Consider the following 17,072-nt stretch of genomic DNA (forward strand, 5'->3'; position numbering starts at 1 on the left):
TCAGTTAGCCACATGTGGCTAGTAGTTAGTTAGCACATTGAACATCCCAGTTTTAAAGTGTAGGACTTAAATGTCCTAAAAGGTTCAAATTTTGACAGTACCTTTGGACAGTCTGAATCAGGAGCCTTTGGAACATACTTAAGGTTATTTCATTACAGAAATTATCGTTTCTCATTTGGAGCACTTTTGGCATTTTAGGTGGGACAGTGCACGCACTACAGGATGCTTAGCATCTCTGGCACAGAGCACACTAAATGTGGGTAGCACAGCAATCAGAATATGCCCTCCGTATTTCCGAAGAGGAATGGTATTACCGCATACTTTAGAGATGAGAAATTATGAGTTTGAGAGACCTAGAAAGAGGAATTAAAATAACACTGAGAGATTTTAAGGGTGTCTGTTGGGCCCTTTTGAATCACCATTGGAAATTGTTGGTCGTTTTGAAGGTACTTGAGACTATATCTGTATTTGAGTTACTGGTAACTTACATAGATTAAAGAGGGAAAGAAAGTTTGAGGTAGGTAAATTAAAGCACTGTCCTTACTTTCTCGGAAATGCCCAGGATTTCATTAAAGACAGGGACAAATTTTGCCCTATTAGGATTGTCTGGAACTAAGTACCTACTGCTTGTTAGGCAGTGGTCAGATTCTTCTACCTCATGTATTTTCTTTCATTCTCATAACAGTCTTTAGAGGTATTTTCAGTTTACAGATGAGGAAGTTAGCGAAGCTATTTGCCGAAGATAGTGTAACTGGTAAGTGCTGGCACAAGGACCTAGTATCAGATTTCTTTTCTTTTTTTTTTTTTTTAAAGATTTTATCTATTTATTTGACAGACACAGCGAGAGAGGGAACACAAGCAGGGGGAGTGGGAGAGGGAGAAGCAGGCTCCCCGCTGAGCAGGGAGCCTGATGCGGGGCTCGATCTCAGGACCCTGGGATCATGACCCGAGCCGAAGGCAGATGTTTAATGACTGAGCCACTCAGGCGCCCCTAGTATCAGATTTCTTTGGCCCTAATGCCCAGACTCTTTAAATTAGACCATGCTGTCTTTTGGGTGAAAATTGGTTGTTGTAGAAGCAGCAATACCAATATGGTAGGAAAAGAGATAATCCCGTTATAGGACTGGCTTTCCTTGCTACCAGTAGAGACTCGCTCCTCTCCCTCTGTGTCTGCTTGCTTATGTTACAGTATTGGCGCACCTCTCGCTTTTTGTGTCTTAATTTCTTCTGGGATAGAAAACTATATGGTTTGTGGATTTGGGGGAAAGTTACTGTATGAGGTTTTTTGTTTTTCTTGTCTTTTGCCGAAAGAAGAGCTATGAAGGAGAGGCTTTTCTAGTTTTAGCTCAAATGATTTCGAAATAAATCTTGTTTCATTCTCAAGCTCTTTTTGCAAAAAGTTTTAAATCTAGAGTAAATATCAGTTTTTTCCATTATTCTGCTTCTTATTTGAGTCTAGTTATTATGGCGTGTGTTCAAACCATGCCCATCTTAAAGATACCTTATTTAAAAACCAAAATAAAATATTTAAAATGGATAGTACATACATTAAATAATTTTTTCTCAACTCAATGAAAGGATTGTAGAAACTGTTTCTATGATATATTTTCAGATGTACTTTAAAATAAACTAGTCCTTACTATTTAACCAAAAGAACCTTTGCCACTGGCTAGGAGTGAAGAGGATGCCTGGCCTGGTTTTTCCCATGGAGGTATATTTCATGCTTTGATTCCATAAGCTTGTGATGTAGTTGGTAGTTTGGTTTTCCAAAACCCATGCCAGGAATAGAGAACAACTTTGTGAATAATAACTGTTTGTTTTCCTCATAATAGGACTCCCTTGATTCAAGTTTAATTAGGCTCAATTATTCAGTTTGGGTTTTTTATTAATATAAAAATGTATTTTGACTACCTAGTAACAGTAGACTTGAATCTACAGCATTGAATTAATGTACTCCAAATCCCACTTCTTTTTTTTTTTTTAGTGAAATTTTTTTTTTTTTTTAAGATTTTATTTATTTATTTGACAGAGACACAGCGAGAGAGGGAACACAAGCAGGGGGAGTGAGAGAGGGAGAAGCAGGCCTCCCGCGGAGCAGGAAGCCTGATGCAGGGCTCGAACCCAGGACCCTGGGATCATGACCTGAGCCGAAGGCAGACGCTTAACAACTGAGCCACCCAGGCGCCCCCCAAATCCCACTTCTGAGTCTTCTCCTTACTGTTTGCCAGTATTCTAATGATTTTGAAGCCCTTATACCTTTTTTCTTAACAGTTACTTCCAATCTTCCAATAATTTATTGACATTTCTTCAGAATATAAGTAACATGTTTAAGATAACTGGGGGTGCATGCTTTGTTACATTATTCTCTCAGGATTTTATTAGATGATTATATATATGGAATCACATTATTTTATAAAGCAGAATTCATATTTTGAGTTTTAAAAAACTGTATTGAGGTATAATTTACATACCATAAAATTCATTCATTGAAAGTATACAATTCAGTGAATTTTAGTAAATTCAGAGAGTTGTCAACCATTACATTACTCCAGTTTTAGAATATATCCATAATTTCCCCAGATTCCCTGGAGCTCATTTGTGGTTAATCCCAATCCTACATTTTGTCTCTAAGTGTGTCTTTCCTACGTTTCATATAAATGGAATCAGACAATATATAGTCTTTTGCATCTGGTTTCTTAGCATATTATATTTGAGGTTCTTTCATGTTGTGGCATGTATTAATTAGTATTGTGTTCCTTTTGTTGCTGAATAGTGTTCTGTATAGATATACCACATTTATTCATCTATTGACAAGTTGATGGACATTTGAATTGTTTTCTGTCTTTGGCTGTTAAAATGCTGCTGTGGGTAATTGTATGCAAGTTTCTTTGTGGATATATTTTTTCATTTCTCTTGGCTAGATTCCTAGGATCGAATTTGTTATCTCTTTTAAGTGTAGGGTTTTTTTTCTTTTGCCTACCTGTCTTCTTTAAAAGAAAGCGCTGGATTTTTTTTCCCCCTCATTCTTTTCCTTTTTTTGTTTTTTTTTTTTCCATTCTTTGTGCCCAGGGAGCACAATACTTGGGAACCCGAGAAAAATTTGGATTGCCCTGAGCTAATTTCTGAGTTTATGAAAAAGTATAAGAAGATGAAGGAGGGTGAAAATAACAAACCCAGGGAGAAGTCAGAAAGTAACAAGAGGAAATCCAATTTCTCGAACAATGCTGATGATATCAAATCCAAAAAAAAGAGAGAGGTAAGCTTCTTTCCCCCCTTTTCCCACAAACAGTTGTTTTGCCTCTTGCCGCACCCCTCCTACCCCGCAAGCGGTATTTTGGTGGTTTCAGTTCTAAGGGTGGCCTGCAAGGTAAATTGTTGAACAAAAGAGCTTCCAAGGAGGTATGTTGATTAACTACGGCGCCCCCTCCTGGCTGCGTGAGAAATGTACTGTATATTCCACTGAATTGTATTAAAGTGGCAAAATTAAGTCCCTGTAAAACAGGCAGCTCCCTGTCTTCTCCATAAATAGGCAGCTAAGTTATCTTAGCAAGGGAGGGACTTGGTGACGGTTTTAAGGGTAGAAAAGGGCTTTAAAATGTTTACTACTTTTTTCCTTTTGTTTCAAAGAGCACTTACTTTCAAACTTTTATATTCTCTTGCCTTTTTAAATTGATGTGAAATTCACATAACATAAAATTAACCGCTTTAGTTTTTAGTTTTTATTTTTTTAAAGATTTATTTATTTGAGAGAGAGAGCCCGTGCCTGCATGTAGTTGGGGAAGGGCAGAGGGAGAGGGAAGAGAGAGTCACAGCTCTGTGTTCCCCCGAAAACAGAGCCCAACGTGGGGCTTGATCTCAGGACCCTGAGATCACGACCCAAGTGGAAACCAAGAGTGGGACGCTCAACTGACTGTGCCACCGAGGCGCCCCACAATTAACCATTTTAAAGTGTACAGTCCAGTGGCATGTGTATTCTCTTTTGATTTTATTATTTCTACATATTCCAAATAAATTTTCATCTTTTTTGAATCTTATTGTTCAGTTTGAAAAGTATGCTTATGAAATTTTGGTTTGATGTAGTTGCTTTAATTCTACTGATCTTTAGTTCTCAAGTAACTAGCATAAACACTGCTCTTGCCTCTTTTTTCATCTGTATCTTTTCCATCTGTGTACACACACAGACACACACGCTACTCCCCCCCCCCCCCAGCTTCCATTCCTTTCATTTATTTCAAGGTTATGAAGCCTTTTGTGGTGAAGGATGTATCATACCCTTAACGTTTAATAAAATAAAAGCATAATAAGTCCACTTCTGAATCTTCTAGCATCACAGCCATAAGCGTCTATTTATCTTCATTCTACTTGATATCCACCTTTCTGGAACATTAGTTCTCAGCCCTGGCTGCACATTAGAGTCATCAGGGTGGGGTGGGGGGCTTTAAAAAAAAAACCTTTTACCCAAGATACACCCCAGACTAGTTAAATTCAGATTTCTGTGGGTTGGGCCCTAGGCATCAGTATTTTAAAAGACTTACACAGGTGGTAGAGAAAATGGGAGATCAGCGTTCGAAAAAGAATTGAAATAAGAGTGAAAGATTGGAGGTTACAAGTGAAAGTGGACTCTAGGTTCGTGTCTTTCTCCTTATTTGTTTCCCTGATTAATTTTATTTTTTACAACCTTATTTTTAAAACCACTCTATTCTGGTGTGTTTATCGTTATGATACAGTGTACTGATAAGGAATTTGAGAATGCCTTCCCTTCTCTAAGGAGCTAAGACTCGGTTCTTTCTTTCTTTTTTCTTTTTTATTAGTCCTTTGTATTCTGGCTTTTGTCATTTGATTCATTTTCTAACTAAAGAGACCAAAAAACAGCACAGCAGAAGACTTGTGACTAGCCATTTGTAACATACAGTGTGTATTTCCTCAACCTAAGGTTTCTGTCCTTTCGAAAAGGAGCAGTCTGGCTTTAGACCTACTGGCCAGCATAGAGAGTTTCGTTCCTAGGACAGGTTCTGATGCTGCTGACCTTGAAAACAACCCCCACACATCCCTTGTAATGTTCATCTGGGGCCCCTGGCAGCATTCTCAGCAGTGCTGGCGGCTGTCAGGTAGATAGCCGGGAAGATAGGTGATTGTATGTTTTAAAGGTACAGGAGGGGGTTGCGTTTCTTTCTTTAGACCACTGCAGAAGAAATTTGTTAGTCGGCATTATGCCTGATTTAAGATTACTGCCTGTGTGATGATTTTAGCATTTTCCTCGCCTCGGCTCCTTTTCAGCAGCTTGAACATTTTTCTTCCCTTCCCTCTCTATGTGGCAAACTGTTTTCAGCCACCAGCTATGATTTACGACTCAGTTCTTGCGCCAGCATTCCAGCTGTGAGCAGCTGTGTGCACATCTGGGAACCTCCTCCCCTTAAGCGCCCCCAAAAGAGGCTGTGTTTTTGAGTCAGTATCTCCCCTGATCGGTGCATGGAATTTCCTTCCCAGTGTGGGTTCTGGTATCTTTGGGGACCACCTGGATCCTGAATACTTTGTTTCTCTCAGAAAAAAGCAGGGTGAATGTCAGATCGAAGAGATTATTATGAAAATCAGACATCAGAGATTTAGTTCATTTGGGCAGTCTTACTAAATCTTTTTTATGTTGCTACTAGATAAGTTTGCATTATTTTCCGTAATAAGGTCTTTAAAATTACCTGGCTTGTCTAAAATGCCACTGTTTTGCTCTCACCAGTGCCATCACACCTGAATCGGACTTTGTGCTCCTGCCTCAATGGCATGATTGCATTTGACCAAATTTGAATAATCTCCAAGAAAATTACCAGTTTGTTTTAAGTCACTGTCCAGTTCTGTTCTCTAATGCTAACAACTCATCCACATCAGGAGGGGATAGGCACAGACCAGGGCCTCTTCTCCCAAGTGTGTGGGTATTGCAGTACATGAGCTCTGAAAGAAATTTGCTGTTTTATGATACTGCCTTGAATCATTCTTACCTCTGTTCTTTCATCAATATAGACGACTGTGTGAAAGAAGTATTAAAAATATTGGTAAAGGTTAAGGTAAATTAAGTGTCTAAAAAAAATCAAGATTGGTATATTTGAAGTTTATAAAATGAAAAAGGGTTTAGTTCAGGTAAGCCTGGACTTGTTTATCATCTTGGAAGCAACAATTTAGGGGTAGTCAATTCATAATATCAAGGAGATTAGATTAGAGGGTTAGATGAGTGCTTAGATGATGCCTCCAGAATATCTTAAGGACTATAAAAGAGTTAGGGGCCGCTGCTCATTCTTGAAGGAGTATTGGAAGAACAACTGCGTCTTCTTAAAAAATATTTCTTGGCGTCACTGTCACTGGCTGGCCCAATACTGTATTTCTTAAGTTCTAAGAATTTTTTGAATTGGTGACAAAAATGAACTTAGATGGTGCTTTGTTGAACTGAGAAACTGGGTTTTTTTTACTCTTCTCTAAGCTGTAACCTTTATCTTCTATTTATAGCAGAGCAATGATATCGCTCGGGGCTTTGAGAGAGGACTGGAACCAGAAAAGATCATTGGGGCGACAGATTCCTGTGGCGATTTAATGTTCCTAATGAAATGGTGAGAGAGATTGGGCCTCACTGTACAGTTGTGTTTCTTTGCCAGTGGCTTGAATTTATATGGAAGATAGGGAAGATGGGAGTATTCCCCAACTAAGAATTTTGATTGTCAAGGATCTTTGGCTGATATCACCTGTTAGTATTAATGGAAATTAGGGTTGGGAGTGGATTTAAGACATTCTCAAGCTTTGGTATTAAGCCAAATTATTTTAGCACCAATACCTAAGGTAGCTTTGAGGTAGGATACATATAGACATGACCTAACCATTTATTTACACAGTTCTGAATCATTTACCGTCGACCATGAGCCTGTGGCCATGAGATAGGAGTTGAGTGAGGCTTTTTGCCATCACTGAGGATCAAAACAACTGAATAATCTCAACAAAAAGCATTAAGACTAATAGTAGCAAAGTGTAAGTTACTTCATTCGGTGGAGGGGGTGTCTCTTAGAGGAAAGGGTAGTTACTTCCCTCAGTTTGGTTTCTTAAAGACAGGGTGATTTATGGTGTGACCCTCACTACCTCTCTGTTTCCAAGTGTTCTGGGCTTGTGATTTAAGTTTGGTCTCTAAATAGAGGCTTCGTGCTGCATTGCCACTGAGGAAGCTAATTTACCTTAAAGTTGTAGAATCAAAAGGTTTAATATTTTATCTGATCGAAATTTTGCTGGTAAATTACCCAGAAGCCTAGATTTGAAGAATCATTATACTCTGTCAGAAGTAAGGAGCTGTACTGACTGCTTTTCCCACTCAGCCATATGTGTTACTTATGATTTACATTCACATATTAACTAGCTTTTTTCCCCACCACAGTCCAAATTTGAGTGTCTGATCTGAGCTGTGTGTTTTCCCCACCTCTCCTCACCCATAATACCTCTATGAATTAAACATCTCCGTTTTCTAGAAAAGGAGATAGTTGTCTTTGCTCACATCTCAGTGGAATTTTAATTTAAAATACTTTTTTTTTCTCGGTTTGGAATACTGGTTAAGGGACTGGCTAGATTTTTTGTTATATGTGGTAGTAGAGCGTTTGTAACTTGGATAATTGAAATTTGCAGCTAATTCCTACATTTCATTTTAGTGGCTATATTTTACATTCTTATTCTCCCTTACGTGAGTACTGTTGTGGACTTAAGTTTCTGTTTACTTATTACTCCAAACCATTGTTTTCACCAAGAGGATAATGAGTGTTTAAAAGGCCACAAGATAAGGAAGGTTAAGATCCTTTCACTCAGATGATCCAGAAGCTGGATTGATCATTCTGTGCATAATCAATAGGACTGATTTTAGGTTTGATTGTGTTCACTCATACATAGAAATCAAAATTATAGGAGCAAAATTTATATAACTTCATTTTCAGCCTTTTGATTAAGCCTGCTGTGTTTTCATCTAAGTTCTAGCTGAAGATTTCTGCTTCCATCTGATGTAGTAGTTAAATGATACTCACTGATAATTTATTTACTTGAATTTCTCCTTGAAAATACTGAGCTGTTAGGGTCCTTCTCACCTTCAAATCAAGATGGAGAAGAAATCAAGTCAGTTAAATCCATATAACAATATAAACCTTGGTTTAGATAGATTCTCTCTCACTCTCACTTCCTCTCCTTCTAAGTCTCATATTCTCTCTCTCCAGGAAAGACACAGATGAAGCAGACCTGGTTCTTGCAAAAGAAGCTAATGTAAAATGTCCACAGATTGTGATAGCATTTTATGAAGAGAGACTGACGTGGCACGCATATCCTGAAGATGCGGAAAACAAAGAGAAAGAAACAGCAAAGAGCTAAAGGAGGGGGTGGTCTCTGTCATTTCTCTTTGTATATAATACATTCACCTCCCTGCCTCCTCTCCCTTCTGCCCACCCCCTTCTATCCTAAACACATCCATAAAAAATGTGCTTATCACTGTGCTCCACAGGAGAAATGTTGGTATTGGTTCTCTTGTAACATAACTGATGGTCTGATTCATGATAAGTGTTTCTCTGTGAAGACCAGGCATTTACATACTGTGTAATTCCCACAGTTTTTTCCTTTGCCCTGATCTCTTCCTTCTGCTCCCCTGTGACCTCAAGATGAGTTTTAACTTTTTAATCACCTTAGAGTCTTGATCTTTTCAGGGTTGGTTGCTTTTTAGATTGGGGGATTTTGTTATAATGATGATGAATTTTGGTTTCTTGCTTTGGTTCTTAGAACATGTTGATGACCAGCTAGCTTTTGTTTTGAGATGTTGGGATAGAAAAGATGTTTCCGTCTTTTTAAAAAGCCAATAGCAACTGCCTACCTGTTGGGGCTTTCCCAACCTCATTCAGCTCTACGCAGTAGAATACAGGGTTCCTGGTGTGGTCTTCTGGGCCACCCTCTATTGTTCATCCCCACTTATCCTCCCAGAATAGCCCCATTCCTTGGAGGACTTGAAATGTTACACTCAGATTTGTCAAGGCACTCTTAGCCCCAGGACTTTTGGCCTTGTTTCTTAGCAATCCCTGATTCTGCTTCTGCAAGGTGGTGTAATCTGTCATAAAATGACAAGATTATGAACTGTGGAGATTTTTAGCTATTCGTACAGGAGGAGGATGGGGTAGGATACGTTGTCTTTATGATCACCTATGGTATATACGTATTTTTTCCTTCCATCCCTCACATTTGGACTGTATATTTATGTAGGTGTGACTGACTGCCTGGTGCTTGCTTGTGCCAAGGTGCTAGGCACCCTCCAGCCCTGCCAGCTTTTGTGGCCTCCCAAAGCATTCCTGGTACCAAAGAGGCTTCAGACCTGACCCTCACTTCTCAGTGGACCCAAGTTTCCCTTCCATGCCATTATTTTCAGTGGGGAATTCTTGGAGGGGAGCCATTGGCCACAGTATCAATTTTAAATATTCATAGCGTTTATAGTCATAAATTTCCTGCTTTGTTGACTCCTGGATTTGCCACCAAGAGTCCTCAAAGTATTACTACTTTTCCCCTTTTCCACCCTCAAACTCTTCATTGTATTTTATTTTTAAAAATAGGTTTCTGTGGAAGACTATCACCTCAGAGTGGCAGGCCCTGGCATTAGCATGTTGACACAACCTTCTGTCCCTATTGAGAATATTTCCTTTTTGGCTTCCTTGTGCTTTGCTATTCTATTGAGAGATGATTATTTGATCTTATCCTTCCATCCTTGTCCCCCCAAGAAATGCCCTACTTCTCTTTAGCCATTTTCTTTCAGTTGGGTGGGGTGGGGGGTGACTAGAGAATCAAGACTAAAAGTAAGGAAATAGCAGGGTTATGAGCATCCGTGTCCCAGTCCAAAGCTGAGGAATTAAGAATAAATGCTTGAAGTAGCCTTAACTCTAGAGTTCACCAGCCATTGAGGTTGTTTTTGTTGTTGCTTTTGATTTTTAAGACCTACAGCTTTCTGGCCAGGAGCAGTCAGCCATTTCTAGATTTTTCAGAGTAATCAGGGGAATGGATAGATTGCTGCAGTCCACAGATGAGCTGAATAATATGCAAATCATATACCCATTCATAGCATTTGTTACCATTGCTTTCCTGCTCAGCTGCTGATTGAATTCTGTGTGCTTGTATAAATTATGTCAAAAATTATACTGCACAGTTGAGAAGACAGCTGTTGCTGCAGTGACATGACAGACTGGAACAATGAAGCTCTTGGTTTAAGTCATCCAGGAAAATCCTTCTGAATGGTAATGTGATTGGGTGAGGACTCCTAACCCGTACCTCAAGTGGGTAGGAGTTTTTAATCTCCATCTTTCTTTACTCTGAAAGAATTCAAGGCCTAGATCAAGTGGTAGATAATTGATGGTTAGTACTTAATCTGATGGGCATCTGAAAGAAAGAACGGATGGTCAGGAAGCAGATTTGTCATCAAAGTAGCCAAGGATATAATTAGGGTAGACTAAGAATAAGACAAAAGTAGGCCAGAGCCCCTGAGGTGGTGAGCTGGGCCTGTTGATTTCCAGGTGGAGAAAATGACAGCTTATCCATGGAGCCCGTGTGTGTCTCCCAGGAGCAGTGGGCATGTAAACTACAGTGACTGTTTTTCAGACCAAAATCAACATATGGACAAAGAACACAACAGAATTAGTTGCTGCTGAGATTGGTCCTGAGAAAGCTGGGGCACGTGTTTGCTGTGGTTATAGGTGATGCTTAAGACATTCATCAAAATCTGATTTTCTCTTAGCAAAGGAAGTACCATCTACTACTCATCAGCTCTTTCATACCTTATTCTTCACTCCATCTTTTCTGTTCACAGTTTATTGAATCATGGTCTTGTACTGAATGCTGCCAGAACAGTTGTTTTCTCCCTGCCTACCCACAGCTGCTTCGGTTGGAATGTAGGCAGTCAGAGTCCGGTTCTGGCTTCAGCCCTCAGCAGAAGGGAAACCAGATGCCTGCCTTGTGTCTCTGGCTTTGTTAGTTCTGAACAGCTGTCCTGGCCCTTGCAGAATTGTGACCTCAAATGGAGACCTGTCTTCATGGGGCTTTCTCCTCAGAAGAGTTAGTAGCCATGGGCCAAGCACTCCTAAACATCTAGGTCTCTGGTGCTCGAAGCATATTTTTCCTGTATTTACTTAGTCCTCTTTCCAAACCTCTTTCTAATGCTGAATTTCTTCTATTAATCAGCATTCAAGGATCTCCCTTTCCATAGAAGGTAGCAGAGCCTTGCCCAGCAGAGTTTACTAGTAGGTCAGTGTAGCTGCTTTTCTGGGCCCTGCACTGGGTCAGTGCCCTCATGTTAGGATTAGCTATTAGGAACATCAGCCCTGATGGAAGCACCCATTTTTAACCTGGAGAGAACCATATCATTTTTCCTCCCACAGTCCAGTTTTTGTCTGCCCAAGGGAGCATTTGAGCCTGTGGTGTTCCTTAATCAAGTCTAGGTGGTCCTTGACTGTCCCCCAGCCCTATCTGTGTACTGCTCTTTGTTGGTGATGAAAGGTTAGTCCTGTTCCATAGCTTGGGCAGTTAGGTTATTCTTAACTCTCTTCATTCCTGTTCTGTAGCTACCCTCCAGTCCATTTTCCTTCCCTTCAGGTCAGATCCTAGGGCTTTTTGGAAGGTACTTGGGATTTTCATGCAATTTTGTTGGATCTGTGTTTAGTCCAACTCACCTCAGGTGCAGTGAGGGGTCAGAGGGACCTATCTTGTGTCTGGGCTAGAGAGCAATTGTCTTTGCCCTTAGGGTTTGAATTCAAGGGCCTAAAATACCGCTTTCCAATGACATGAGAACACCAGGCAGGGTTAGGTCATTAGATTTGAAATGTGGAGGTTGTTCCTCACAAATGAGATCAAAGGGAAAGCTCATTTTGCATCCATGATTCCATCCTTTTGGTTTAGGTTTTTAGATTAAAAATTGTAGTGTGGAGGTCTGTACCTTTGTAATCAGACTGCCAAGCAGGCATGCCTGTGGCAAGGTGGAGAGAGGAATGGTTTGAATCCAGTATATTCTAGTTTCATGCTGGCTTTATGGCTAATCATAAAAGTTACATTCTCAAAAACAGAGATGTTACCAGCCTTGCACCCAGGAGTATGTGATGTGCTCAGAATTCAGTGCCCCACCCAATTAATAGTGTGTGGATTTGTATTGAGCTGTCCATATTCTGGCCACCTTAGTATGCATCAACATTCATTTTATTCCACAAGCATTTTTTTGGCCTTGGGGGTACAGAGTTCAAGAAGATACAGTCCCTGACCACAAAGAACTTTCATACTTATGTGGGATGAACTGACTGTTAATAGTTCAGTGAAATAAATGCTACAGATGGGTACACATTTTTTATTTGGGGACAGTAGGAGGGTGACAGTTCATAGGGGGATAGACCTGGACCTTGGATGAACTGAGCTAACTGGCCATAGATGGACTATAACAAGGGCTTGTTTTATTCCAGAAAATAAGGATAACTGAAGGTTGGTTAGCAGTGCTGTTGCTGAGAGAGAAAATAACAGGTGAGTGCGGATTGAGAGTCCCGCATTTTGATCCCTGTTATGGGCTCTTTGCCAAAGTATTTAATGGTCTGGTTAATTCTTGCCTGTGGAAAGTATTATCTGTGTTGCAGATCAGTTCTGTGGTGTTACATTATTATGGGTTCTGTAACATTTATTCCTCATGGACATTTTATCAGAGTTGCTCACACGTTTTTGTTTCTCATCCCTTTTGGGGGAATTAACTTGAGGTTGGCTTTAAGCCTAAAAAAAGGACATACTTTTCAATGATAAGGGATTTGCTAAAGGCTTAGGGGCACATCTTTTAACACATGAGCATCTACTGTGTGCAGTGTAGTTTTATTCAACACTGCAAGGTGGTGATTTCTAAGCAGACGTGTGTCAATTATGTGGAAACCTCTCCGGGAAGTGCACATACCCTGGCATTTCAGATTTAATCAATCTAGGGAAGTCTAGAGTGAGGCCTAGCCCTGCTGAGAAGCAGTCTGACTTGAAGAAGTTTCTTAATTCCGAACTGTGTAACCATAAGAAAAAGATGCTTTTCTCTGTCTGGATCATTGAGAGTTGACTAACTTTGGAAGTGAGAATTCCCAGGAATGAAGAGTAACTGTTCTGGATAATTAAATGTGAAGGTTCTTTGGATAGCTTCATAAAAACAATTCTAATTTCTTTGTGCTTGCGCTGGATTTCTTGAATTTTAAACTACCTCATCTTTTTAGAGTTACTTCAGCTTGTCCTTGCCACTCTAACATCATGCTTGACTTTGGTTATTTTCTGACATGGAATTTTTTCTATGCCTTGACAGCATGTTCTCTTGCCTTTTCATCCTGATCTTCATTTCATCATCTCATATTGTTCTTCTGGCAGAAATATTTTAAAATAGTTTAAAATCTTGGCTTTTGGGAAGAAAGTGATCCTTCAATGCTGTTTGTCTCTGGGATCAGTAAGAAAGAGTTAAAACAAGGTGGTGGGGGGAGGGGACAGAACCTGCACTGGAGGCAGCTGAGGAGGGAAGAGCCATTAATTAAGACAATTTCAAAGTCAACTGATTGTGATCATTAATGTCACAATAGATCAAAACCTAATTATCACAGCCTAGGTAAGAGCCATCAGTATTAATCGGAAAATCTAATAGGAAACTATTATCAAGAAATTAGGCTAAATTGAATGCAATGAACTTTTTATCTTGCCATTCTGTTTGTGTGTGTGTGTGTGTGTGTGTGTGTGAGAGAGAGAGAGAGAGAGAGAGAGAGATGTCCCCTGGCATTGGCAGGTGTGACCCTCACAGTTGATCTAGGTGCCAGTGGCCAGTTCATCACGCTTTCTGAGGAATTCCAAACAGACTGAACCTGAACTGTCATTGTCATTTTAATGTCTTGAACATTGTCATCACCTGGACTTTTCCAGTGTGACCAGCAATCAATGAAAAAAGGTTAATATTTAGGTCTTGGGATGGTTGGTCCTGCCTGGAATGAGAGTATCCCTGGTGGACATTATACTGTGTGTGTTGGCAAATCATTCTTTGAGCTTCAGATGTATGTAGAGTCCTGCTGCTCTGGCTATTTCGAGGGGGTACAGAGGAAAAGAGGGGCTTCCTGCCTGGAGATTCTTCAAGGAGACCCGAGAGGATAAGAATTTAATTGTGTCACAGAGCTTTTAAAGCTCAAGTCAGTGTTTTGCAGTTTCCAGTAGCTTTAGGATTTAATTCTAAGCTAGGGCTAACTGTGGATTTAGTATTTTTCCCCCTAGTTTTAGGATAAGGATCATAATGATTACTGCCAGAATCCAGTTGTAAGTTCGGGGGGTGGGGGGGGAGAAGGTGTTTTTTCTTTTACTCTTTCGTCCAAGAGTTATGCCCCTGTTGGGATATTAAAGAATATTACAAGAGTCTTACAACTAGTTCTAAGGAATGCTTCATCCCCTCTCTCTGAATGGAAGACTAAGGGTCACCATTTATATCCTTAATCTCGAGAGCCATAAAATGAAGATCCTGCCAACTCCTGGAGTTGGGCTGGCGCAGAAAGGTTGGAAAGATGCTGCCTTGTGGGCATTGAGGGGAGGGACAGGCGGCAGCAGGAGGGCATCTGGTGGCCAGATCCCACTGCCTGGCTTAGCCTGGAGAGAGTGCTGCAGCCACTGCTGTTGCTAGCCTTGCGCCCCTCCCCCGACCTTGCAGCTCAGAGCACTGCCAAGACCACCGCTGGGGACAAGGTTCTTGCCTGAATGAGGTCTTGTTCTTGGATTTTAGGATTTAGGAATAGGGGTTACTCAGTATAGAACTTCGGAAAATCAGTGTAACTTACTCCCTCACCTCTTAATGGTGAAGTGAGTATTTCTTTACAAAAGAATGCATGCCCTGAATGCTTAAAATGTAATTTTATTTGCAAAACATCAATTAACACATGATTTTCAGAAGCAGTCTGTGTCTCCAAGGTTCCTCACATTATGCCAGATAAATAATAGGCCCTCTGTTAATACTTGTGGGTTGGTTGAGTTCATCTAGTTTGCAGAGTGAAGTGTACCTGCTGACTTCCTTTTGCTTGCACATGTACTCTAAGAAGTAAGATGCCCTAGGGAGTGAAACAAGAATTGAGTGGATGCTGACTATGTGTGCCAACCTCCTCAACTGATTCATAATGGCTGACCTTGGGCAAGTCACTCCTTTCAATGCCTCAGTTCCCCATCTGTCAAATGGGGTTAATGATACTGACCTACCTCACAGGGGTGTTGTGAGGCATTGTAAATCAAAGTTGGTAGAATACTTTAGGGTCCTCGATGGAGGATGCCTTGAGCCGAAGTCTAAAGTCTAGACCTGACCTAGGCTTTAGTCCTCACTGAGCTGTCCCAAGGTTTGGAACTACTAGTGACCTCGGCAAGTTCTCTGCCCCCCACCCCTCATCAAAGCTGCTAGTTCAGGTGTTGACAGTGTTTTTGTGAATGTTGGAGTCTTAATAGTCCAGACATAGGATGTTCTGGGGGAAGGCACTTAGTATTTTCTATATCTTGCATCCACAAAGAGAGGCTGTTTCAGACCCAAGAGCATTGGATTAGGGAACTATGAGGCAGGGATGCTACTGCTTGTTTCTCTCTGCGGGTTGGGAATTAAGGCCCCATTCCCCATGGGATTGGAACAGACTTCAGCTGTCTCAGGAGCGAAGTGAACACAGTGGGCTTAATTTATATCGTTGGTTTTATCGAGTTTCCCCCCCACCCCGAACTGAGTCACTGCACCCTTTGCTTCCCCATAAGAATCAGCTGGTTCAATAAACATAACCACTTTCTCCATCCCCTACCAGAAAAGAGCCACTTTGGGAAATGTTTTTGTAGAGATATGTTTAACACTCTTAAAGCTTCATCCAACTTAACTGTACTCATTTGTCATCTTTTTCTCAGTGTCCACAGTCTGAACTTGACTTTGACCTGTTTTTCCTCCGGTTTGGGAAAAGTTCGGACACTGTTTCTATTTGCCCAGATGTGGGCTCAGCCAGCTCCTCTTCCCAACAGGGCTCTTTCTCCTTTCCCTCTCCTTGGCCCTAGACGTGTAACCCATGGAAAAGCACAAGGTCCTGGCCCCTTGCTGCGGTCACATTCCCGGTTCTCCGTGCTTTGTGGACTTGCTCTGTTCCCCCAGCTCTGGTGGCACCTGGTAATTCTGTGGAGTTCTGGAGGATGGAGAGAGCACAGTCTGACCTCCTGCCAAGTAGCCAGGAGTTGATATACCCATGGCCCAGCAGCCTTGCCACCCTTTCCCACAGGATGGGATGTGAGAGACTCTGAGAGGCTGGGCTTCTTTCCGCACTCTGTCCCATCCTGAGTAGCAAAACACATCACGCTTGGTAGCCAGATTTCTAAGTGGAAAAATGGGAAATTGAATTCTCTATGGACCTTTTTGGTTTGTGGGGGAGTTTTGGTTGTGTTCCTCGGTTTTAGTTCAGCCAAACATGTCGGCTTTTCATTTTTTTTAAAATTTTTTTAGGATAAGTGATATATATATATGTTCGCCTTTTAAATGTAAATGTTTAAAAGTAGGCAATTTATGTGTTTCCACAACTGACATTGATGCAGACCTCATTCTCTCCCCCTCTTCCACCCTCCTCTTTTCCCTCTTTTCATACTCTTGTATTGGTTCTAATAAATGGTTGCTTTTCAAATACGGATCCTGAGTGGTGGTTTGAAGATCTGGGTCTGACACCCTTCCTTAATTTGGTCCCTGGAATGTCAGCCAGTTGTCACACATGCCTTTCTTTCTTTCTTTCTTTTTTTTTTAAAGATTTTATTTATTTGAGAGTGAGAGAGAGAAAGAGCACAAGAGGGGGGAGCGGGAGAGGGAGAAGCAGACTCCCTGCTGAGCAGGGAGCCTGATGGCGGGACTCGATCCCTGGACTCCAGGATCATGACCTGAGCCGAAGGCAGTCGCTTAACCAACTGAGCCACCCAGGCGCCCTCACACATACCTTTCTAAAAGAGCAGCGAGACTTCTAGAACAAGGGCTTTCTTCTTTTTTTTTTTGGTAAAGATTTTATTTATTTGACAGACAAAGTGAG

The 17,072-nt window shown here is 41.0% G+C and overlaps 1 protein-coding gene across 4 annotated transcripts in view; it reads left to right on the forward strand.

The window, feature by feature from the left end:
- The window catches only part of CBX5 (chromobox 5), a 36,456-nt gene extending 19,777 nt beyond the window's left edge, over positions 1–16,679 (forward strand). For 3 of the 4 annotated variants that reach the window (XM_035002487.1, XM_035002488.1, XM_035002489.1), the window contains exons 3-5: positions 3,070–3,256; positions 6,493–6,593; positions 8,223–16,679. In XM_035002487.1, the coding sequence (XP_034858378.1) occupies positions 3,070–3,256; positions 6,493–6,593; positions 8,223–8,373 (439 nt within the window). In that variant the 3' untranslated portion in view covers positions 8,374–16,679. The remainder of the gene's footprint in view (positions 1–3,069; positions 3,257–6,492; positions 6,594–8,222) is intronic. The other variant, XM_035002490.1, reaches the window with a different exon arrangement.
- Positions 16,680–17,072: the final 393 nt, after the last annotated feature.

The sequence above is a fragment of the Mirounga leonina genome, unplaced genomic scaffold (assembly GCF_011800145.1).
Source record: "Mirounga leonina isolate KUSES-001 unplaced genomic scaffold, KU_Mleo_1.0 Mir_126, whole genome shotgun sequence".
NCBI lineage: Eukaryota > Metazoa > Chordata > Mammalia > Carnivora > Phocidae > Mirounga > Mirounga leonina.